Source organism: Amblyomma mixtum, chromosome 4 (assembly GCF_055824585.1).
Source record: "Amblyomma mixtum isolate Tamu chromosome 4, ASM5582458v1, whole genome shotgun sequence".
NCBI classification, from domain to species: domain Eukaryota; kingdom Metazoa; phylum Arthropoda; class Arachnida; order Ixodida; family Ixodidae; genus Amblyomma; species Amblyomma mixtum.
In genome coordinates, this window is record NC_143015.1 from 142,450,996 (window position 1) to 142,475,355 (window position 24,360).

General features: G+C 46.0%; 1 protein-coding gene across 2 annotated transcripts in view; it reads right to left on the reverse strand.

The window, feature by feature from the left end:
- Positions 1–24,360, reverse strand: part of l(2)k05819 (transmembrane protein 94-like protein l(2)k05819) — a 55,203-nt gene that overhangs the window by 21,734 nt on the left and 9,109 nt on the right. For both annotated transcript variants that reach the window (XM_089588175.1, XM_089588174.1), the window contains exons 8-21: positions 21,820–22,017; positions 20,447–20,626; positions 18,103–18,331; positions 16,527–16,726; positions 14,485–14,606; positions 12,356–12,449; positions 11,975–12,073; positions 10,643–10,890; positions 8,594–8,819; positions 7,562–7,645; positions 6,913–6,983; positions 3,443–3,569; positions 1,568–1,650; positions 553–715 (exon numbers count right to left, since the gene is read on the reverse strand). In XM_089588175.1, coding sequence (XP_089444301.1) covers positions 553–715; positions 1,568–1,650; positions 3,443–3,569; positions 6,913–6,983; positions 7,562–7,645; positions 8,594–8,819; positions 10,643–10,890; positions 11,975–12,073; positions 12,356–12,449; positions 14,485–14,606; positions 16,527–16,726; positions 18,103–18,331; positions 20,447–20,626; positions 21,820–22,017 — 2,124 coding nt within the window. The remainder of the gene's footprint in view (positions 1–552; positions 716–1,567; positions 1,651–3,442; positions 3,570–6,912; positions 6,984–7,561; positions 7,646–8,593; positions 8,820–10,642; positions 10,891–11,974; positions 12,074–12,355; positions 12,450–14,484; positions 14,607–16,526; positions 16,727–18,102; positions 18,332–20,446; positions 20,627–21,819; positions 22,018–24,360) is intronic.

Genomic DNA, 24,360 nt, shown 5'->3' on the forward strand with positions numbered 1-24,360 from the left:
GGCTCCCGCCTTTATTTTTGAATTCTCCCTCGTATGGTGGGCGGAGTCGACCAACGCGTGAAGTGCCTTTCAGCCAGCTCCATGGAGGCTTTGCTTTCGCTTTATTGTGTTTTTTAGGTTTCCATGAATAATTAGTTTCATTCGCAAATATAGCCGCAAAACAAGCCCGCAGAATTAAAAATACGCGCGGACTATTTGCTACTACGGACTACTACATATTACTCCGCCGATGGCTGAGCGGCAAGCCACCACGGGACTGGGTGAAAGGCACTCCACGCGTTGGTCGACTCCGCCCACCGTACGAGGGAGAATTAAAAAAAAAGGCGGGAGCCGGAAGTTAATTTGATTTAATTATGGAAATTGGCCACACAGGGCAATAAATCGCAGTTTCTAAGAAAGCTTGGAATGTGTAGATCGAGTTCCCGCGGCAAAAGACAAGCTCAAATTCCTCTTCAGTGCACCTTTAAGTATTATTCCGTATTACGTATCATTCCGTATTATTATTACTATTACGTATTATTCTTGTGTATGCGCTGTTCAAGAGATACTGACCCGATTGGAGATGTCAAAGGCCACGGGGGCGCCCCGGTCTGTGCTGCTCTCAGTGGCACTGCTCGGGGAAGGGCACGCCGAGTCACCGTGTGTCCACAGGGGGTCTGACTCATCCCCGCTGGCGATGCCTCCCGTGGGGTCGGCCATCTTGTTGCCGCTTGTTCTGGGGAGTATGGGAAGGCAGGAGTTTTCTTGCAACAAACACCATCATCGTTCTGAAGTGAGGGAGTAATTACTCACAAGCATCCACCCAAGTGCAGCCACATAGCTATGAAGTAATTATATTTCAAATCTGCTTCTCCGTAGGGGTTCTCCTAGTGGCCTGTGCTAATGGTCAGTCTTGGATGGACACAGACTCAACCTTTCGTACTGTTTATGCAAGATAATGGAAAAGCAGAAAAAAAATAAAAGTGAATTTGGTTTAGTTTGTGGTGGTTTAACGTCCCAAAGCCACTCAGGCTATGAGGGATGCCGTAGTGAAGGGCTCCGGAAATTTTGACTGACTGGGGTTCTTTAATGTGCACTGACATTGCACAGTACACGGGCCTCTAGAATTTTGCCTCCATCGAAATTCGACCGCCGTGGCCAGGATCGAATACACGTCTTTCCGGTCAGCAGCCAAGAGACGCGGGTTCGATCGTGGCTGCAGCGGTCGAATTTCGATGGAGTTTAAGAACCCCACATTAAAGAACCCCAGGTGGTCGAAATTTTTACAGCCCTTCACTACAGCGTCCCTCATAGCCTGAGTCGCTTTGGGACGTTAAACCATCATAAATTAATCCAAATTCACTTTCATCTTTTTCTCTGCTTGAAAGTGAATTTACGTTTATTTTGTTTTTTGAATACAGTACAAAGCTGACAAAGAATTGACGCACAGCACACAGCGACATCCAGCTGATTTTTCTGCAGCTTTATGAACTTAACTGCCACGACGATCAGGAAGCATGCGTATACAAGTGCTGTTCGCAGAGGTATCGGAGCGCTGCAAAGCCAGTCACCGTAGACAGAGACTCACCGAGACTGTGGCGAGTCCCCGTACCGACTGCCGATCAGCTCGGAGTGCACCAGGTTGGGGGCGCTGATGCTTCGGGGTGGAGCCTGGATGCCACACATGTGCGAAAACTTGCGTGTGACAGCATGCATAGCTAGATACATATACGTTAAAAAACGAAGTAAGCGGTGGCAAGCTTTCAGGCGCTGTTCTTTAGTAGCATAACACTGTACCGGGCCTTAGGAACAACAGACAGGGCGAGATATGCATCAGTATGCTTTGAATAATTTCTTGTACACTGTTTATGGTCAACAGTTACAGTTTCTGTGTGTTGCAACACAGAAAGATAGCAGTCAGATCCTGCAACAAGTTATGTCTACTTCCACAATGGCGACTCATTTACTATTACCTGCTGCGAGCATATGACTTGTGGCTACTGATGATGAAACAGTGCTCAAACAGCTGAAACAGCAATGATAAAACAACGATTGCGTCACTGTTCTGAGAGTAAAACGTGGCTCATAGCATTAGGGGTGCGTTAATATTTAATAATTTCGAATATTCGGCCGAATAGTACAGTATTCAATATTCGGTTCATTCTGAATGTTTGACATTTGAAATATTGAAGTATTTGTCTCGAGTGAATAATGTTTCTGGAACGCTTGCTGCATGCGGTTTTGACTCAGCGCACCTCCTCCGGTATGGCACCGTGGCGGACGCATACAGCCAAGGTTCCCGACTCCGAGAACACTTCCTGGGCGTATGTGCCACATGCCTGCGCGCTGAAATTCACTAATCATGCGTGATGGTGCGAGCACTAAGGGAAGCTAGCAAGAGACACATGGAAATGGGTGCTCCTTTCCGACGCCTGACTGGGCTTGTGCTGTGTGCTCCCAGTAGGTGTCATGGGGTCATCACTTAAAAGCAACAGCTGCGCACCAGTGCAGTTGCATTTAAAAACAGCAGTCGGAGGCCCCACCTATAGGTCTCACACTCCACAAATACACTGGCTCCGCATGTAGGTAGACTTCCCCAACTTTCCGATGGCAATTTTTGCAGAAAGTCGGCGCAGCTTCAATGAGTTGTTTGCCAAAGCTTCAATGCAATCTCCCTTTATTTTCAATGGACTTGTGTGTTAGAAATAGAAATGATTTTGAAAATGCTTATTGTGCAGTTCAACCTTCTTTTGTGTGCCAAAAGTATTCAAAATATTCACTTCGAAATTACCTGACGAAAATTACTATTCACTTCGACCCCAAAAAATCGCTATTCGCACACCTTTACATAGCACGTCTGTACACACTCTTCTGGCATTTTGATGTCTCTACTCCTTTACCATCATCATCATCAGCCTGACTAAGCCTTCTGCAGGATAAAGGTGTCGGCCATATCTCTCCAATTAATCCTGTCCTGCGTTAGCTAATGCCACCGTATCCCGGCGAACTTCTTAATCTCACCTGCCCAACTATCTTTCTGCCACCCCCTGCTATGCTTGCCTTCTCTTGGTATCTAGTAAGTTACCCGTTAATGGTCCGTTGATATGTTTCAAAATGAAAAGCTTCTGTGATACCATCATCCTTGGTAGTGTTTATGGGGCAAAACACTGTTGGCACCATGCTTTATCCCTCTACAAGTATGTTCATAAATTCTGAACCATGCATAAAACCTTGTGAATATGCTTGTGTTTCTGAATATTTATCAGAAAAAAAGAATTTATACCCCCACAACAAGAATAGTCAATGCTTTAATCATGCGGAAAGTACAACATATGATAGTGAGGAGATACAATGAATCTGCATAGGCTACATTGCTCGGAACACTTATGAAGTTGCACAGAGATCTGTTTCCTTTTATCCTTTCGTTTTCATGAGATATGTGGACAATGTAGTGTGCACTTACAGACTTGCCATCCACGATAGTGACTGCATGAGGGTCAGCTGTCACAACCACGTTATTCGAAGGCACCGACGTCACGCTCCTTGCCGAGAGCTGAGACTGGTGGCAGGTTGATGCGTTGCTGTCGGTTCTGTTAAAAAATTCCATCAAGGTTATGAGTAAGTGTAGCTTAATATAAAAACTATAATGCAGTTCAGCATTGGCTGCTAATAAAAATTTACCGTACAAATGCTTTGACATCAACACCACGACAAAGCACAGGAAGGCTGATTTTCCACCCAGAATTTCACCACATGACACCTTAATGCAGAAGCCTGATGAAGCAAACACATGAGTCTCGACGGCAGCAAGGATTAAAAAATAGCTGAAATTTCAGCACAAATCTATGAGGTGAAAAAAAAAAAAGGAAGGTTGCTCGAGCTTTGTTATCTTGCAAATCAAAGAAAAAAACAATATGCAGCTTGAACCAGCTGGAATGGCATGAAAACAACTGCACCTGTGGTTGCATCTGGTTCAATATGTGTTTTTCAGCATTCCAGTGGCCCTCTATGACTAAACCTCACTGATAAGTGTTTCATAGTGAATTACAAGCATCACAATGATTAATATCTAACTTAACTAAATGCTTCTTAGCATTTTAAAACTGCCCTGTTCACTGGCAGCATTACAATTTCCCGCTAAAATGCATATAATGTATACATATGTACAGTCGCTAGCAAAAAATATTAGCACAGGTCACTGGCGATCAGAATTGGGATATCTCACCACGCGGCGCTGCGTTTCGCAGACCTGCCTAACGGGCCGTTTCCATGTTTGCAGCGTAGAGGGGGACAGCAGGAAGTAAGCTTTATCAAGCGTACACCGCCCGAGCGTTGAAGTGCTGACCCTACGTGATTGTGCATGCGGCAATTATTTTGGCTCGGTTATCATGAGCAAAGATGGCTTCTTTCTACTGCTGTTTTTTTGTGTCCGCGATGGTTTGTAAAAAGGAACTCGCGGAACAATAGAAGATAGCGCTGCTTTTAGCCAGTAATTTTGCTGGTCCGTGACAGTCCGATGAATCCCCCTAATGCTGTAGAATGGGAACGGCCCGGCACTCTCGTTATCAGCCTCTTCGCCACCCACAGCGCCACGCGTTGTCATTCCGGCGCTCCGGTGTTCCGTCATATGTGCTAATCTTTTTTGCCCGCGACTGTACCAGAAAGCCCGTATGTATCCCTGCCTGCTCCAGTATACACGGCATTCCCCGCAGCAGCCGTTGTCACTGCTGTGCCGCCGCTACTCTGTGTTTTGAGCTGCCCAGCAAAGACGGCACCAGGGGGAGGTGTGGGCAGGCATGGAGTGGCGGCTGCCACCCAAAAAATTTGCCACGCCACACATAATTTGACAATCGTTTCCTTGAGACCCTGACGATCAAGTCTCCAGATGATGCAGCTCGTATGTGGCCCCCTCACTGGTTAGATCTGGTAAAACTTGTCTTGAAAACCTCCTGCCTCTGCATTTTGTGCATCTGGTTCTTTCACCTTTATGATTATCAATGCCACAAAGATATTATGCAAACCCAAAATTATATCCTCACTGCCCCCAACTCTTCTCCGTGCTGCCCCAATACGGATACCCTGGTCGTTCCTAAAATCACTGGAACTCCGAAAGTACCGCAACCAGCGGGCGGCGCGCGGGCAACATTGGGGTGTTGTTGCCAGAGGTGGTCCAGTGCGGCGAGCGCGTCGTCTGCTAGGCGAAGAAGGTGTCCCTTGCGGCCGCCTTGCTCATCGGTTTTGCGCAAAAATTAATCAATGAAAGTATTCATGATGGAGAGCTTAGATGAGGAGAGGGTTTCAAAAACCTTGAAAGCGTTGCACGACAACTGCGCAGCCTCTCGCATTCTTGAGCCCACGTGTGTGCGCTAACAACGCAAGAAGTAGGCTTGTCTTATCGCTTCCATGAGAGGCTCGCAAATGTATGTTTTCCGGACCCGGAAAACTTTAAAGCCGGCAGGCTGCGTACATACCAACGGGATATAGCAAAACGTTTAGCAAATCGGTTCACTTGGAAGTCTGATGCGTATAAAACATTCCCTTTACGCTTACTGTTTCCTGCCACCTGTTCTTCCCTCCGTGTGGTCAGTCGCTAGTCGGAGGCTTGTGGGAGGTAGTTGGGCGACCCCAAGGTCGACGATGGGGCCAACGCTCTAACTGTGCGGCCAGATAGCCCCCCAATAAAATCTTTTCGCGACTGCTTACTGGCGAGAGAGGAGGAGATGGTGAGGGGTGTAGCCTGTTGGCAAAAGAAACGTAAAGTCGAGGAGAGCGTTTGGGAAATAAATGCGCATCTTAGCATGCGGACGCGCTGTGGCTGTATTTTGATGGAGGCGAAATACAAAAACTCCCGTGTGCCCATGTGCAGTGCGATGTAAGTACGCGTTAAATAACTCCAGGTGGCATAAATTCCCCCACCTTCGCTCCACTTCGGCATCCCTCATAGCTAACGTGTCACTTCAAGACGTTAAAGTCGGTAATTTATTATTTTTTATGTAAGTCAATATCGATGACCAGCAGGGAAAAAAAATCTCGTAAAGCCATGTCTCCGAAGACATTTATAGCTGTCATATGCACACAAACACAGACACACGATGCACAGAGACATGCACATGCACGCACACAGACACACGCGGTGCACAAAGACACGCGGGCACACAGATACGCACGCAGACACACGCACTGACAGAGACACGCATACACAGACACATGCACGCACACAGAGACAGGTGCGTGCACACACACATGCACACGCATGCAGACATACTCACGCTCAGATAGAGGCACAGACGCACACACACACAGACACACACACAAACACAACCGTGCACACAGACAGACACACACGCACACAGACGCGATACTGAACGTGCTATTTCGTAAAACACGGCGTCCAACCACCTCGGAAGCACTGCGCCCCGTCGGCTCCTAGAGCGAGTGGACCATCTATGGCAGCGCCTAATCACATGATCGCAACTGGCCAATAGGCGGCGCGGTGGCAAAGAGAAAACAGCTGCGGTACTTTCAGAGTTCCAGTGACTTCAGTCGTTCCTGCTGCCGAGTCCTGTGCTTGTTTGCCCTTCTTCGCTTTTTGTACTTCACTCAACTCTCTGAGTGCCTTCTCTTTCTCAGTGGACCTGCACTGTTTTCTTTCTATATCCACAGCCATGGTCTCTTACACACTTACACGCGACGTGCTTTGCTCCAAGGACGTTAAAAAGCTGGCTTTTCCTTCCGGCTCCCTAGCCTTGTGGCGAAGATCACTTATCTGCCTTGGAAAGCTCGGAAGATAAAGAATTGATATTATATTAACATCTTTGTTCCGATTATAGCACAAGGTGCATTCTGAAGCATTGTATCGTGTCGCCCGTGGTATTTAGGAATTTAGTTAGGGGCCTTAGGCATATCAGATGGTCATAACAATACGACCCTCACCTGTGCCTGTCGCTGAGCAGGGACACATGGCAGTTCCAGCCAGATTCAAGACCCATCTTCTCAGAGAAACCCTGCACGCATGGATGAAGGCACGTAACAATGTGTGAAACTTGGAGGCTGACGAAAAGGCTTCAGACTGAAATGTGGACAAAGCAAACAAGCTGTGGAAAGGAAATTATGGGGGTAACAACACTGAGAGACTAGAAGAGTACAGAATGGGTCAGGGAAAAAAACGTGCATTAATGGAACCATAGCTGTGATGAAGGCGTGGAAGTGGGCATGGAATGCAGAACGGATAACTGATGCACTGCAGCTGTTCCGATAATGCAAGGAAAACAAATCTTTTTTTCCAGGAACTTTTTCTTTGTCAGAAACTCACAAAAGACTTCAACCGAACTCAGTTGCAGTCTAAAATAATGACAAATTTTATTCTGGTTTGCTTTCATGGTCATGAGTTCATGTCATTTTCATTTTGCTTGAGCTGCATGTCAACTATGTTTTTGTAAAGTTCTCGATTGCTTATTTGTGTGTGAAATGAGCATGCGATATGTGATAACCTGCTCTTAAAACTATTCCTCCTATGACACTCTCGGTACCTTGTGAATAAACTAAAAAAAAAAAAACCAGAAGCAAATAGACAGGCACCCACCCGACTGCGCAGTTCGTTCTCCTTGGAGAAGTGGACAAAACGGATGCAGGCGTCTTCAAGCTGCTCCACAAGCTTCACAAAGTCCTGCGACAGGGCAGCAGTGGGAGTCATCAACCTTTCTTCTCACACAAACAAGATGTCGCAGCCAATAGGCAATTAAAAGTATTAAAGCCGGGAACATACTCACAGATAGGGTTTATTTACAATACGAGTTTAAAGACAAAAAGCTGGAGATAAGGGAATAAATGTTTCCAGTGGTTTTGGTTACAAATTTCATAGTTGAGTCAAGCATGTCCCTGTAGGAAAAAAAATTTGGCCGGTGGTTCTGGATACCAATTTCTTAGATCAGTCAAGCTTGTCCCTGTAGCTGCCCTTAACACAAACTTCATCATCATTGTCACGACTGACTACGGCCACTGCAGGACAAAGGCCTCTCCCATGTCTCTCCAATTAACCCTGTGAGACGAACTTGGAGGAACTACAAAACTGTTTGCCTTGTCAGAAGTGCCCCCCCCCAAAAAGATGCACGACCAATTAAGGCACGTCCAAACATCTGTCACATGAAAACAATGAGTGGCCTGAATAGTGACTGAGAATCCGCCAAGGTGGAGTAGATTTTAAACACAGCAGCAATTACTCATTAGTATCCACCCAAGTGCAGTCATAAGACTACAAGGATAGTTACACAACTTTCACAGAAACCTTGTAATAGAAGGAAACCTGGTCCAAGGGCTGAACCTGGGACAACCACCTGCTGATGTAGTTGCTGTATGTAGAGCAACTTCGTAGTAACTATGTAGTTTAGTTACTTTACGTAATTAGCTTTGTGGTAGCACATTAGTTGCGCAGTTAATTACATAGTAACGTAGTAGTTTAATTAACTAAACTAACCACGGCAGCTAGCAGAGAACAGGGACAGGCTGAACTGGTTGACAACTGAACGTGAATGTTTAAAATAGTGAATGAATAGTGAACGGAGTGGTCTAAAAAGGCATTTAGGGTGGGTGTGTGATGGACGCATGTAGTACTCACGGGGCAGGCCTGGTACTGCATGGTGACCATGCCGATGAACACCTGGTTGCGTAGGCGCTCCACGGTGGCCTCCAGGGCCTGCTCCCGCCCACCCGCCGTGTCTATTGTGCCACCTTCATCCTCGTGGCTCACCGAATCGGTGCTCAGATGGTGGCTCTGGGTCTTGTCCTCAGGTCCCACCACACTGCCACCACCCACCACCTTCTTGCCACGGAACAGGTGGCTACTGCAGGGGGCACGGGAAGGACAAAAAGTAATGCACTCTTTTGGTTTTAATGCTTTTTATTGCAAAAGCAACACTACACCAGGTCTAACCGCTCGTCGCGTGGTCCGTGGACCCCCCTGCTGCCCCCTAACCCAGGTAGCTACTCGGGTAAGCTCGGTTAGTAACTCGGGTAAGCTCGGGTAAGTTGCGCGAGAGGTTGCTTGGGAAGAGCAACATGAGTCGCAAAATCCCGACGGGTGGCTGGGATAGAAACAGCCACCTGCCAGTGCAGTAGCGCATCGCTGAACCGGCGCGCCACTGCGCCGGTAGTGGTATATGAGGACTCGCCACCATCTATGAATCATAAATAGGAATTACCAATCCAGCATACATGGGCATTAACCCACTAAAGATATCATGCCACACCCCTAAGGGCAGAGTTTAAGTGCCCCTTCCAATTGAAGAATGAACGCCTGCTTTCGCAGGTCTACCCGGTTTAACTGTTAAGGAACATAAAATTCTAGGAGTCATCTTTTCAGAAACATTAACGTGGGATTCACACATTGACGACATATGCACAAAACTTTGCAGAACAGCCGGCGCCTTATCGCGATGCCGTTCTTTTCTCCCAGTTCATATTAAACTTCAAATATACCACGCCTTGTTCTCGTCATATATTAATTATTGCAATTTAGTATGGCTAAAAACTACTAAAGGGAACATTAAAAAGATTCACATGTTACAAAAAAAGATTGTGCGCAACATAGCTAACATTGACTACTTTTCTTCTACTGAACAGTATTTTCGTCAGTACAATATCATCCCCATACAAAATATGTATGAATTTCGCATGTTGCACTCATTTTATGTTTCATCAAGCCCTTTCAGACAATTTATTTCTACAATCCCATCCCTTCAACATAGCAGCAATAATGCATTTACACGTAGCACTGATTTGTGGCAAATTCCCCGTTTTCGCACCAATTACAAACTACAGTCCCTTAAGCACAACCTCCCGTTAATTTTAAATAAACACTCGCAATTTACCAAACCCAGCCTTAACCAGTTGCGACAGTACTTTTTATCCGTATAGATGTTCTGGTGAATAACTGTTTTTCATTGTCCCAAAGATTTTTCTTTATATTTTTGTTTCACATCACACAATCATTGTAACCACCTTATAGAAACTGTTTGTTATTTTCTTGTGCACTGTTTTTCTCTCTCTTGTGTTGGACTGATGTTATTTATTTTGATTTTGAATGTGTTTAAATCATCCATATGTATGTTTTTTCCAGTTTTTACATTACTTCAAAACTGTACACACGTTTCTACTTGTTACCGCATTTTACACGTCTGTCTGTGCAGTATGTTTAAGTATTGATATTTTTATGTTCCTTTATTTTGCTGTTTTTCAATGTCTGTATGGCTTGCCCTGCCTTGTATGCTGGGCCCTGGGCCTCGTCAAGCTGACAAAAGCAGCTTTTAGCCCAGGTGTCCCACCAGAATTTTTTTCTGGAAATAAACTGAAACTGAAACTGAACTACGCTAAGCCCCTATCAATTTTTTTTTCTAGTTTGGACAACTGATTGTGACTGCCACTTTATGTTTCTGTCATTAAGAGGTAAGAAGTGGAATTCAGAGATAGCAAAACAGGTTGCATATCCACTTGTAATGCAGTGACTGGAGGTATCATGATACCAGGTACGATGGCATCCTAGTACTATGTGCCATTTATTGGTGCTCTCAGATATGCCAGAGATTCAGCAGCTTAGGGCACTAAAATTTACCAGGCATCACAGTATATTAACACTGGCGGCCGGAGCTACCACACGAGGAGGTGGTACCTGTCGGGTGGTAGCTGCAGGTAGTTGCCCTCAAGAGCTGGGTTGAGAAGCAGCGAGGGCAGCAGCGGGGCATAGGCGAATGCCAGGCAGTACGAGGTCAGGCTGGACCGCTGGTAAAAGTCCAGGATGCGCTTGCGATCCGAATCACTCAGCGGGCACAGGTCGCGACCATCCCAGTACTCGGAGCACATGTCCAGCACCAGGTCTGCCGTGCCCTGGGTGAACATCTGCAGCGTCCCCGACAGGGCCTGCAGGTGATATTGAGGATGTCGGATGAGTAAGCAGCGCTCGCAATGGATCTGCTAAAAGATGGCCAAGGTCTGTTCACAGTAAACATGATTAGTGCTAACTCTAAGTCATTTTGCGATGGGTCACTGACTGAAACAATGAACACGCCCTGATCTATGAGAGAGAGAGTAATGTTTAATGAAAAGAAAGGCACTGAGGTCCGCTGGTGGTAACGTGATCCTGGCCTGAAACCCCACATGGGGGAAAGGGGAAGGAAAGGAAAAAGGAGAGGCAAACTGTGAATGGATGATGATGATGTGAGACAGTGCATTATGTTTTTTATGTGAAGCATATTGCTAGAGCTACCACTCACGCCGTCGCCTTGGGACCCCCACGTGACACCGTGACGTCACACCACGTGACACCGTGACGTCACACCATGTGACATCGGATGAGAGAGCCGGCCTCCACCTCGCGCCGTCGCCGTGGGACCCCTAGCCGTCACGCCACGTGACACCGTGACGTCACACCACGTGACATCGGATGAGAGAGCCGGCCTCCACCTCGCGCCGTCGCCGTGGGACCCCTAGCCGTCACACCCGCACTTTCCCGCGCATTTCGAACGCGCATTCACACTCGGTGTAGGTGAAACGCTCGCTCCACCGGGCAGGCAGACGCGGCTTCCGTGGCAATCCAGGGGCTCACCCAACGCGCGTCTCGGGGTTAGTCGGCGTTCCGCTGTAGTCATGCCGTTGTCTTCCCCCACGACGAAGGCTTCTAGTGGTTGTATTAAAATGACCAAGTATTCAACCAAGGAAAGCCATGTATTACCAAGCCTAGCCACTAATATGCTTCGCATTCCCCAGGCTTAGCCAAGCTGAGCCTCAGAAATTTTTTTACTCAGTGCTCCTGATAATTTGACATTAGATTAATTTGGATATTTTCTCCAGTCCAGTGAAACTTTAATTAACGAGGTTTTATTGTACATCGAAAAGTTAGGTGCTCCCTGGAAAGAGGCCATGCTGTTCTCTCATTTGAGTGCAGCACCTTTGAATTCCTTCAAAGAATCGAAAAGCTACAGCACCGCAAGCCAAGCAAGCTCACCTCTTTGACGACAGAGGAGCACATGTTGGGGAACGGCATCTTGAGACGCGGGAAGTTCAGTGACCGAGCCAGCCTGCCCTTCTGAACCACTTCCGGTTGCTGCGAGAGAAACAAAACAGCAAAGAGAGATAGTAAACTGCTCGTGGGAGACCTTGAGATTGCACCCACCACACCCAACGAAGTTATTGACCCTGCCTCTTAAGAATGATACGAACAAGGTATATTAAACAGTGCTGCAAGGGAAAGTCATCGACTTATCAGCCTCCTCTAGAGCGAAAAAAATCTCAGCAGCCATCGTACTACTTTTGCTTATGCATCACAGTGGACCTTCGCAATACAGTCGCATAAGAGATGTGGAAAGGCTGTTGCGACCAGACTGACCACGTGTCTGAAGAGCGCCACGTGTTGGAGGTGCTGGTATGCCTCGACGGCGCGATCCGTGAAACCCATCTGGACGGCTAGGTCACAGAGGCACCTGGTGGGAAGACCAGGAAATAATATTTGCAACACTATTGATCAAACAAACATGAATCACAGATGGAAAGCAGAAGCGGCAGCAAGGGCAACGAACCACCAAGCACGAGGACAGCAAGTGATGAAAAAGCAAGAATCAGAATCTTTGCACATTGTAAAAACATGCTCGTAGGCAGCGGAACAGTGTGCATGACACACATAATTTAGGACCCGTTTCTACAGGCATATACTACTTTCGGTGCACCTAAGAAGTTGTCTATCCACTTGTGCCTGCATCTGTGTGTAGGACTAAAATCTTTTGACCTCCTCCCACACACCTCTACAGGGAGTGGGATAGGGAGAAGAGATGCATAAAGTGGCATGACCAGGTGGTATGAGTGGGTGGCATGACCAGGTGGCATGACTGGGTGACAGGATCAGGTGGCATGACACTCCCAGGTGGTGTGAAAGAACGTGTGCTGGAAGAGAAGGCAAGCCCTCTGAGCAAAGAAAAGTGAGCTTGAATTGAAGGTTGCTTTAAATGCAGGGTTCAGTCAAAGGAATTGGTTGAGTCTCTGATTCAACAGAAGAAGCAAAGAAATTATCAGAGGCATGAACGTGAATCTTCGGTAAATTGAGGGCATTGTGAGTGTTCCTGAAGCTGAGCCAAAAAGGTAAATTCTGCAGGTTGTGAAAGTCGCCAATAGATGGTGGCATGAAAGGGTGCACAAATTTTTTAAAGGTCAACTGCCATCCATAAGAAGCTGTAGAAATTCTTACTCCCTCTTACTGCAAAATTTTACTCCCGCTCTCTTCGTTTCACAGGAACCAAAAAGTTAGTGAATAACGAAGTGATATGACACATGGGGTTTAGTGCCCCAATGCAGCCAGCAGGCCATTAAAGAAGCCGCAGTGGAGAGCTCCAGATTATTTTGACCGCTTGTGGCAATGTCGTTCTTGCATTTCACGCCTATTGAAATGCCTCCACCAAACGTAGCTGTTGCAAGCATGATTAAATTCTGCGACCTAATGCTCACTAGGAGAATGCCCCAGCTACATGCCACCATGGCAAGCATAGCTAGTCAATAACGATATTACTATTAGTACTGTTCAAGAAAGTAATGCATGGGTGATGAGTAGGGCCCAGAAATTTAGGCATTTGCCTAAACATGCCTATAAATGCCTAAACGGGGTATTTTTGCACTTGCCTGCCTTTTTGCCATTTTTTAGGAAATACTACCTATTTAACCGCACTTTTTGCCTATAAATGCCTAAATCCGGCACTTCAGTCCTCAGTGCCGTTTTTCAATTTTGAGACATCGGTCTATGTATGATTAAAGCCGCGCGCCGATGCATGCACAAAAGGCGCAGGTCTCGCCGAACGTTTTTCTCGAATTGTAACTTGAACGTAGTGTAATGAAGTGTTTATCTCGAAGTGTAACAAGAGGCGAGTTTGGAAAGAGACCTGAGATACATTAGTGCAAACTTCTCAACATTGACGGAAAGGATGACAAAGTTGGAAATGGCTGGACTCTCAATAGATGAATCGTTGAAGGTAGTGGCAGAGGTACCAGCAGCACTTCGGGGACTGGAAGGAAAGGGCGCTACTGCTTCTACGAAGATGCAACAATTGGTAGAAAAAAATAGATGCCTAGAAACAATTTCCGAAATCAAAGACTCTTCGCGGAGACGATACGGCCCCATCACCTGAAGGCCTAAGCCTTTATCAACTCTCGTGTTTTAGGTTCGCGCCACTAAGTTCATGTGATGTCAAAGAAGCCTTTTAAAGTACAAAGCTATGCTTAGCAAAAACTGAAGGCGCTTCAAGTTCAAAAACCTGAGAATGCGCTTTATTGCTTCAGTTGAGGACTGCGTACGCTCCGGGCTTGACTTACAAATCTTGTACATATGAATAAAGAGTATTATTCAAAGCGCCTATTTTTGCTTTATAGCGCCTATTTTAATATTTTTTAGAGCCTAGATGCCTGCCTATTTCGGGGTTCTTTAGTGCCTAAATTTCCGGGCCCTAGTGACGAGGACCGGCTCCTGGGACTCACCGCTTGTTCACAACGGGCACGGCCGACTCGTTGTGGAGGCTCTCGCAGGCGATGTGGTCACAGAAGCGGGCATACTTCTCCTGGGTGTCTGGGTTGCACGTGTTCAGCAGAATGCCCAGGCCCTGGAAAAAAAAGAAAGAAAAAGAGATGGCAGCATTGTTGGAAAACTGTTCACAATGGCAGTGCACTGGTGCAGATAAGCATGGAGGTCACCTCATGCGAACTGACTTCTCCAAATCAGTTACTTCGCTGCTTTCTTGCGTGGGAAGTGGGGGAGGAAGCGAGGAAGACGAAGAAGTGAAGACAGAATGGGAAGAGGAAAGAACGAAAGAAAGAGAGAGCGAAGGAAAGAAAGCAAGAAAAAAAATATAGCAGACAGCTTAGCATCGCTAAGTGTGGAATATTGTGCAGTAGCAATAGTTAAAATGGGCACTTAAGGTCTTTACATACTTAGGGTCTTTGGTGTAAAAGCCTTTACCTGGAAGGTCTTCATCTTAAAGGCCTTTGACCAAAATGAATTTGGCATAAAGACCTTTACCACGAAGGCCTTTACCTTGATGACATTTACCTTGAAGGCCTTCACTCAGGTGTATCCATCACCCTGGTGGAGGCCTGCCAGGTGTACACACCTGGCAGGCTGCCTACAGCCCGGTGGGCAGGTGGGCCTCTGGACACAAAGCAGGCTTCAGGGATGCGTGTATGCATGCCCGAAATCGGAAAACACACCTAGTAGTGCTACAGAGATAAAAGTTACGACACGTTCCCACCTGACAAGACAGTTATATGACAGCAGTTGGATTTGCCCTCAATGATTACTAGCTGCTTTTACTATAAACCATGGCTTGAACCTTGCGACAGAATTTCTCTGCAAGGAGAAGGTGCTGCAGAAGTGGGTCGAGGGTGGTGCTTTTGGGGGCGCAGCTGGCTTCCCACTACATCTTTGAATTTTATTTCATTGTTTCATTGCTGCTTTTTTGTTCCGGTGCGTGGAGGTCTTTTGTGGGGTGAAGATGGGTGGGGGTGCAGTGGGAAGGTGGCTGGTGGGCCGTGCTTCTAGATGGTAGAGGCTTCACTCTCTGAGGCAACAGACAAGCCAGAATTTTCGTGTCATGACACTGGTACTGCTTTTGCAGTAAAACAAAAAAAGAAAGAAATAAAGGAGAAAAGAAAGGAAGGAAGAGGAAAAGGGGGTAAAGACTGTAGAACACAACACAAGGAAAGAAAAAAGGGAGGCAGGAATTTAGCAGTAAGGTAAATAAAACTATAATAGCTTAACAGAGCCCATGAGCAATGAATGCTGCAGTGTAAGTTTTAGAAAAACAGGAAAACGGGCTGATAGTGACCTGGTTGACTGAAGACTCTAAAAAGCAGTGGAAACTTTTTTCAAGGGTGACAGAAGGGATGGTCCTGCTATTATCACAGAATTCTTCCATAACCATTGCTTCTAGAACAATGTGCACTGACCTGCTCTTTTTCTTGAAGAGAATAGTGACAAACTCAAACTGATTTTTTTCTCTTGTGTATGTGCAAAGAATGAGGCATGAGCATGTGTAGATAGACAGTATAGAATGTGAAAATGAACAGACAAATATGAGCTAGCTGATATTGACGTCTCTGTTTCTTAATGTTACCTTTTCCATCTTCTTTTCTGCAGTGAACTATGGGAAGGAAAATGACAGGCGTAATGTTAAGAGACAGGAAGAGCAAAGAGTGGGTCAGGGAAAAAGCACGAGTTAATGACACCTCAGTTGAAATCAAGAAGAAGAAATGGGCTTGGACAGGGCATGTTATGTGAAGGCGAGCATAGCAAAGGGCAGCAGAAAGTCAGGTGGGCACGTGACACCAGGAAGTTTGCACAAATAAGGTTCTCACAGCTGGCACAGCACAGGGTTAATTGGAGGGAAATGGGAGAGCCCTTCGTCCTGCAGTGATGTAGATAGGCTGATGATGATGATGATTATTATTATCATCTATTAGTAGCCTTTCCATGTGGCTAGCTTTTTTCTTGTTCCTCATCGTGCTGGTGCTGAACTAAGCCTCACCAGTGGCTTGAGGTTGGTGATGTAGTCCTTCCAGCATGGGTCGTCGAACTGCACTCCGAAGGCCGACAGCATGCTGTGTGTCAGGTCGAGCACCTCGACATGCGTGCCCGGGTGGTACATGTGGTCCGGCGGATCGTAGCCCGTGAGCCTCGAGTCACGCCTCACCAGTCCGCCATCGACGTTGAGCCCCTTGCCTCCCCCTGAGGAAGGCAAAAACACACACAGAGTGAAAAGAGCACAGGATTTCCTTAATCTGACCTCTGTTGATGTGTTGTTTTTTCATAGGTATTGAAGTGCTTATAACTAAATTAGAAAAGCTGTACATAAAAAAATATAGTGGCAAGATTAGTGCAAATGGCAAAAGAAATAGAAAGACTGACACGCTCAAAACTGCAGAAAACTACACAAAAGCAGGACATGTTTACTCAATAACCATGGTTGAAACATTGAGAAGAAGAAGCGGAGGGTATGAAAAAAAAAAAATTTATCAGTACAGTTCAATCTCGTTATAACGAAGTTGAAGGGGCCCAGCGGTTACTTCGTTGTAGCCGTAGATTCGTTATAGCGCGAGTTGACCGAGCTTCCAAGGGGAACCGTCATTCCTTCGTTATATTCGTTATTTCATTATAAACAGTTTCGTTATGACGAGGTTCGTCAGTAAGTCCATCTCAGTACCTTGAGAAGCTCAAATGTTGAGAAATATGCTCATTGTCTTATTATCACTTTTTTGCATGGGAATAAAGAAGTTTGTGACAAGGATCAACCGTTTTCCTCATCCATTGTAAATTGCAACTATAATCTAAGACGTTTATTTCAAAGACTTTGGAAGAAGATCTAGCATAGTACCCAAGCATGGCAACGTTCACAAATTACAGATGATCAATGCAATTCATGTGGCAACGTATGCATTAACATTAGAGTCTGCCTGGAATTTGTATCTCCTGTGCTCAGCTTCGGCTACCTGTCATCTTCCCTCTCCACCTGTCGCTTCTGACATCCCTTTCCAATGAATAGTGCTGTATTATTGCTAACACGTTAAAAAATGCAGGTAGAAATGCAGGTTAAAAATGCGGGTTCGATCCCGGCCGCGGCGGCTAAAATTTCTTTGGAGGAGAAATTCTAGAGGCCCGTGTACTGTGTGATGTCAGTGCACGTTAAAGAACCCCAGGTGGTCGAAATTGTCAGGGGCCCTCCACTACGGCGTCTCTCATAGCCTGAGTCGCTTTCAATTCAATTCAATTTAAATTCATTTTCGAATTTCTTTTACAGGAAATACAAACACTTTTTGGACCCATAGCCAGCTTTGGGATGTTAAACCCCATAAACCAAACCAAACCATTACGAACAGCATTTCCTGGAGTTTATCACGGGAGGAAGCATGCAAATTAAAATCTCTTCAACAAATTCTACCACTATGCATTTATGAGAAAAGAGAAATCAAGATGGATCCAAAGAACCAGATCGCGGTTGTTTTTTTTCCCACGGTACATGGGACCTGTGGGACCTCGCGAGGTATGCACGCATGCTCCCCACACATAACTTGACCTCTAGCTCCTTTAGTTCAACCTCGGCTCACCCTCAAGCACAGAGTCGCCAGCCCCGGGGGTCACGACCCTTTCCTCCAACAAGGCATCGTCGGGGTCATCGTCCATGTTAGCCGAGTGACGGAGGTTGTTGCCCGAACCACCAAGGTTGGATCCGTGGCTGTTGCTGCCCCTCGACCGCGGTGGCTTCAGGAAGAACACCTTCTCGGGTGTCGGGTTCGGCCACGACAGGATTCCCTTTTTGTCGACACAGCACAGGGTCTGCGTCAACACGGTCATTGGCGGTCATATCAACAAAGTTCTGGTACAACAGTGACACAAGGGGCTACAAGTTGTGCCAAAGAGAAGTGTTAGGACAGCGTGGCGGTGGAGGGTCTAGTTTCAGGTGATGTCACAAGAGGGCGCTAGTGGACTGCCAAGTCATCATCATCATGAGGGGGAGCGGCGGCGGCCCGCGCCACTCCCAAACACACGGCCGCCACGCCAACAACCTTTATTTCCCTTCTCCCCTCTTTCCGCCGCTGCCGCCACTCCCCCTCATGATGATGATGACTTGGCGATCCACTAGCGCCCTCTCGTGACATTACCCGGAACTAGACCCTCCGCCGCCACACTGTCCTAACAGAAGGACAGCTCAGGATTAACTTTGACCACATGTACTAGCGTTCATACAAGATTTTGGAACATGGCACTCATCTGAATTTCTTCACTGCATGTAGATGTGGCCTGACACTGATGTGGCCTGCTCGTTGTACACGAAAATGCATGTCACAACCTTCATTTCACAGCTCCATCTTTAGATAGCAAAGAAATTAAGTCTCAGGACAGCAAGCTGCCGGGCTAGTTGGTGATGCATTTTCTGAAGAAGTTAGCGTGAAAAACGAACAAGGGACAGAAAGAAAGGACACATAAGCGCTCGTAAATGTCTTATGTGTCCTTTCTTTCTGTCCTTTGTCCGTTTTTTGCGCTAACTTCTTCAGAAATTAATTCTTTCTGTGGCTTCCTCATTCTCAACACTTTTGCGGCCAACTGTACTTGGGTTGTTGGATTTTGGCTACTGCTGCATTTATTGCACTTAGCATTGAATCACATCAGCATACTAGCATCCTTAGCTGTATCCATACCTGTACAGACAGATCTGCCCCTTCATGCAAAAGTGAAGACCTTTGCGACAATCTCCGATAGTTGACTGTAAATACAAACCTGAAATGTACTGGCATTCGACACCATTTGTGGCAGGAAGAGATGGAAAGCCACAAGTGCCTGGCAAGTGTCCATGTGTTAATTGTTGCAAGATTTTTACATGGTTGATATGTAAATCTGCGCCTTTTATTTACAAACAGAACAGAGCAGCATTAAGCAAAGCTAGGTCCTTACAAATGACAGTACTTGTGCAAACCTTAAAGCACACTATATAGTAGACAACAGTTAGTGGACAAACATGTCTACCTATACCTAGGCCTGGTAAATAATTTGTGACTATATGTTTTCCCTTATGTTTTGTTGGCTTTAGTTTAAACCACCAAATGGAAGCTATGATGTCAAAGTTTAGTTGAGGATATGTGAGGCTTAAGAAACTATGATATAATCGTTGCTTTGCCACTTTCATTCACTACTTCACCATTTTCATGCACCAAGAGCTCGAATAATAATAAGTGAACAACCAGCTACAATGTCTGTCTTTTTATGCTGCCTTGCATGACCTGAAGTCAACTTTGATGTCGTATCACCCTTTGGCAGTTGAAATCCAAACCGAAACAGAAAGAGAGAAGAAATTAAATTACAAATTATTTACTGACCACAGGCAAACTTTATATGGCAATTTGTATCTAAAAATAGGCAGTTTTATTAACACATGAAAGGAAATCGCAGGTCGGCAGCGTGCCCATACAGTAAGCACCCCATGTAAAACTCTGCAGCTAGCGTATGCATACAACTTTAAAAATTTTGTGCAGTGACCTATGTGGGAGTTGTTTAGACAGTGGCGGCAACATGGTGACGCCCTGCCCACTCATTCTGGACCAAATACAGTGTCACTGCTATAGTCTTTCACATGATCGCTCACCCTGAATGGTGGCCCTCGTTCTAAAATTGCACACTCTCATCAATATGCGAAGGTTTGAGTGACCATTAGTTGTTGCTTTTAATAACATAGTTGGCAAATATGAAGCTGTCAAGCCTATGTACAGCTAGGCCTAACTACGCGTAGTTCGGCCTAACCACGCATAGTTAGGTCTAACTACGCACAGTTAGGCTTAACAGTAGCAGTTTCTTATTTTTGTTCTGCCTTTCCCATTCTGGCCAATGATGATGATGATGCCGATGGCTCCTTCAATGCTTCAGCAGCTAATCCAGAGAGAGAGAGGCAGTGCTCACCGTAATGCTGCCAAGCACGTGCAGGAGGCTGGACGTCCTCCACAGGTGCGGAGCCCTGCCCCGAAGCAGAGACAGGAACAGGGGCCGCACCTGGCCCCATGACAGCACCGAACCATCGGGGTGTGTGGACTCCACCTCATCTGTTTCTTCAAAGGGGTCGTCGTGCGCATGCTGCATGACCTGCAAAGCCCAATATTATGCTGTTTAAAAAAAAAAAAAAAACAGAGAAAGAGAGAGAGAACCAAAAATATGGTCTGTCTTCTTGCCACCAACCAATGCAATCTGCCATCCTGTCGTTAGTGGTAGGTGTAGGCATGAAATGTTCAGTCGTTGCCAGCCAAGGATCATGGTCCCACACGAAAGAAACCTTGCTTAGCGGTAGTTTATCGCCATTCTGGGCCTTGCGACGATACTTGATTGAGCTGTATGAGACACCCTTGTTATACTAGAGCTCCTGCAGCTGCATTTGCTTGTATCCCAAGTATGAAATATGCCCCGTATACAAACTTTGCATTGTCACTTTAATGGCACAGCTTGAAACCGCGTTCACCACGACTTTTCCGGATTTAGGGACAAATAGGTATCAAGTTCCCCATGAACTTTACTTCCATGTTGAGCTTACTTCAAATTGTGCAATGCCACTAGTGAGCCTTTTGCCCCCCAAAACAGGTCAGCGTCCTGATCACAGTGCTTCAACTGACTGCGACCTGCATCAACCTCCTGCTTGTGTCACCTGCTAACATTTCACTGCGCCCCTCAAATCCTGATTTATAATGAGGCATCTTCATGTTCGCACAGTCGTCCACAGACCTGTCTAGAGCACTTGAATGATGCACCGGGGAGTACACTGACGTCATTCACGAGTAGTATAGGGCTCGAAACAAGACTGCATTGAGCAAAGCCGAAAGTTGAGCAAGTTGGATAATGTTCATAACGTAACAATAGCGCAAAAGGAACACGAGGGATGGAAAGGAGACGACGCAGACAAGCGCTAACTCGCAACTGGGGTTTTTTGCTGAAACATGCAATTTATACCACAGTTGCGAGTTAGCGCTTGTCTGCGTCGTTTCCTTTCTGTCTGGCGTGTTCCTTTTACGTTATTGTTACATCATGAAAGACTGCATTGCATATGCACACACTTCAATGGATTATGGTTATTTCCTCATATCTTTAAAAGGTACATCGGGCCCACCAGGGAGTGGTGACTGTCAAAAATGAACAACAGAGTGTGACGCTTGAGCGCTCCAGATAGGTGTGTGCATGATTGTATTATAAGCATACACACTGTTCTTTCTTGTGACAATTTCGTTGCCATTTGTGTGCTTTGTCTCTCTCTCCTTGCAAAGTGAGAGTGGGGGAGGGGGATGACGTACCGTGTGCTCCAGCTGGGAGGTGACCATGAGGTGGAGGCGGGCCGTGCCCAATGCGTGCAGCCCCAGCCAGAGGGCGGGCAGTGACAGGGGCAGCAGAGGGAGGATGGCCAGGGCGGGCTGCAGCACCAGCTCCTTGACGCTGCCCGCCCGGTCCCCCAGGTAGCGCCACTGGGCCAGCTTCAGCACCGTCGTCAGCACCTGCACAAGAACGGTCAGTGTCCATATTCTGTAACAGGGGGATTCATTCTTCTGTTTTCTCGTCATTGGTCAGCCCCGCCTTCCATGGTCGAACTGGCGAATGACATCGCTAGCTTAGATGTCAGTCATGACAATTTCTACGAAAAAGTGCCACAAGGGAAACCGTGCGCAGAGAAGAAGCACACAAGACATAAATGTTGGCATACTAACAACAAAGTTACGCATTGCATCACGTCCTTGTTGTTTTAGTGCGGCAACACTATAGGCACATTTTCAGACTTCAGACATAAGTATGCACGTGTGTGTGTATCTATGTATGCAAGTAAAGGCCTTCAAGTAAATGCCTTCAGGGCAAAGGCCCTTAGGTAGAAAGCCTTTATAGTAAATGGCTACAGGTCAAATGTCTTTAGCATGTAAGGACCTTAAGTGTGCACCCTAACTAGTGCTACTATGCATTATTCCATGCTTAGCTATAATAAATTGTTTACATATTCTGGCTTCAGACGTAAGCGCACACGTGTGTGTGTATGTATGTGCATAAGTGAAGGCCTTCAAGTAAATGCCTTCAGGGCAAAGGCCCTTAGGTAGAAAGCCTTTATAGTAAATGGCTACAGGTCAAATGTCTTTAGCATGTAAGGACCTTAAGTGTGCACCCTAACTAGTGCTACTGTGCATTATTCCATGCTTAGCTATAATAAACTGTTTATTTTTTATTATTTTTTTAGGTGATGACTACATATTTCTGGGATGGTTATGGCTTGCCCGAAGTAAATTATTGTGCATAAACAAGAAATAAACTGTGAGTTGACAGTGCACTGACGTGTCTGTCTTGTGCGTTACTTCTTCACCAGCAATTTCACTCAATGGTGCCTTTTCGTATAAAGGAATCAGCTCAACCAAAAGTGTCTGTTTGTCATGACATCGCAGGCCATGACAACCAATGGTACAAGAGCAAAAGTTGAATCAGAAAAGGAATCGTCACAAGGTACGACCAGAGACTGCGATTGTGTGTAAGTTATAAATTTTGTTATCAAATGTTATGTCAACCACAAGGTCAGCATACTGCCCTGTGGCATCTGTTTTCCATGGCCATATGATGGCCATATGGCCATCTATATTTTTTCTTATAGCTTAGGTAGCCCTACCTATAAACTTCTGCTACCAAGTTACATTTTTTATGACATCGTAAAACACCCCGCGACACATCTGTCCTCAAATAGTCCAAAGACTGCCCCGTCTACCCCATTCTAGTTTTGCAGAAAAGCAAGCAGATAACATGTTTACAGTTATCATACAGTACATATGAGAACTTTATGAAGAACTGATCAGATCTCACTATTCTTTTTCCACGTACAAAATGCTTGGCCCCCATCTGATCTGAAGTAGACTGCCAAATTAAAAAAAAAAAAATCAATCAGTGATAATAAAAATGTCGTTCCTTCACTTCACACACCACATATTTTACAATGCACACATGACTACACAGAACAATTGCATGCTACGGCACGTTGACTTCGCAGCAAGCAATGAAATTGGCTCATTGTGTCCACGTCTCTGTGACTTCTCGTGTTCCGACATTGCCAATGAGTTCACCAAAGCTAAAGAAAGATACTAAATGTGTAAATAGTGCTAATGAATACATCCCACCTGTTTGTATACAGTCAAGCCCACTTATAACGATACTGGTTATAACAATATATCGGATATAACAATGGTCAGTCATGGCACCATCAGCTTTGCCATGTGTTCTATGGTAAAATAAACTGCTTATAGCAATGCTGTCAAGGCACATTATTGGTTATAACAATTAAATCTGGTAATTGAGTGTCAACCATTACAGAAAAAGAAAAGAAATGCTACAACCACACCAGCAAAACCATGCTTACAACACAAAAGCGTGCATGTGTGGGGCCGACCAATGGACTAAGCTGGCGCAGCAACGCCACGTAATCAAAAGAGGCAGGCGTCATCGCGTCAGGAGAGCTGCTGCATTGCTGCATTGGCTACGCACGCCATGCGTACCCCTAATCAGTCAGTGCAGCGCGCGTGCATGCAGCCAGCGCGGTTTTTCTCTTGTCAGCTGTCACCGCACCCTTGGTTCTGCATGCTTCTTGAATTTCCCATAAGAATCACTTCCGGAAAGCCGGCTTGATTCCTGTGACGTGGAGGTGCGTGAAGCTCCCGGTGGCACAGTGATGGCGATGCTTTGGTCATCGGTGAACGGTGGGTGAACATTGTTCCAGTTCCCTGAAGTTCGATTTAACGAGCTTTTACAGGCATTAGAACAATCAAACCCCTCCGGGTATTTACTGCCAGTAAATGCTCTGAAGTTTGTCATCGTTT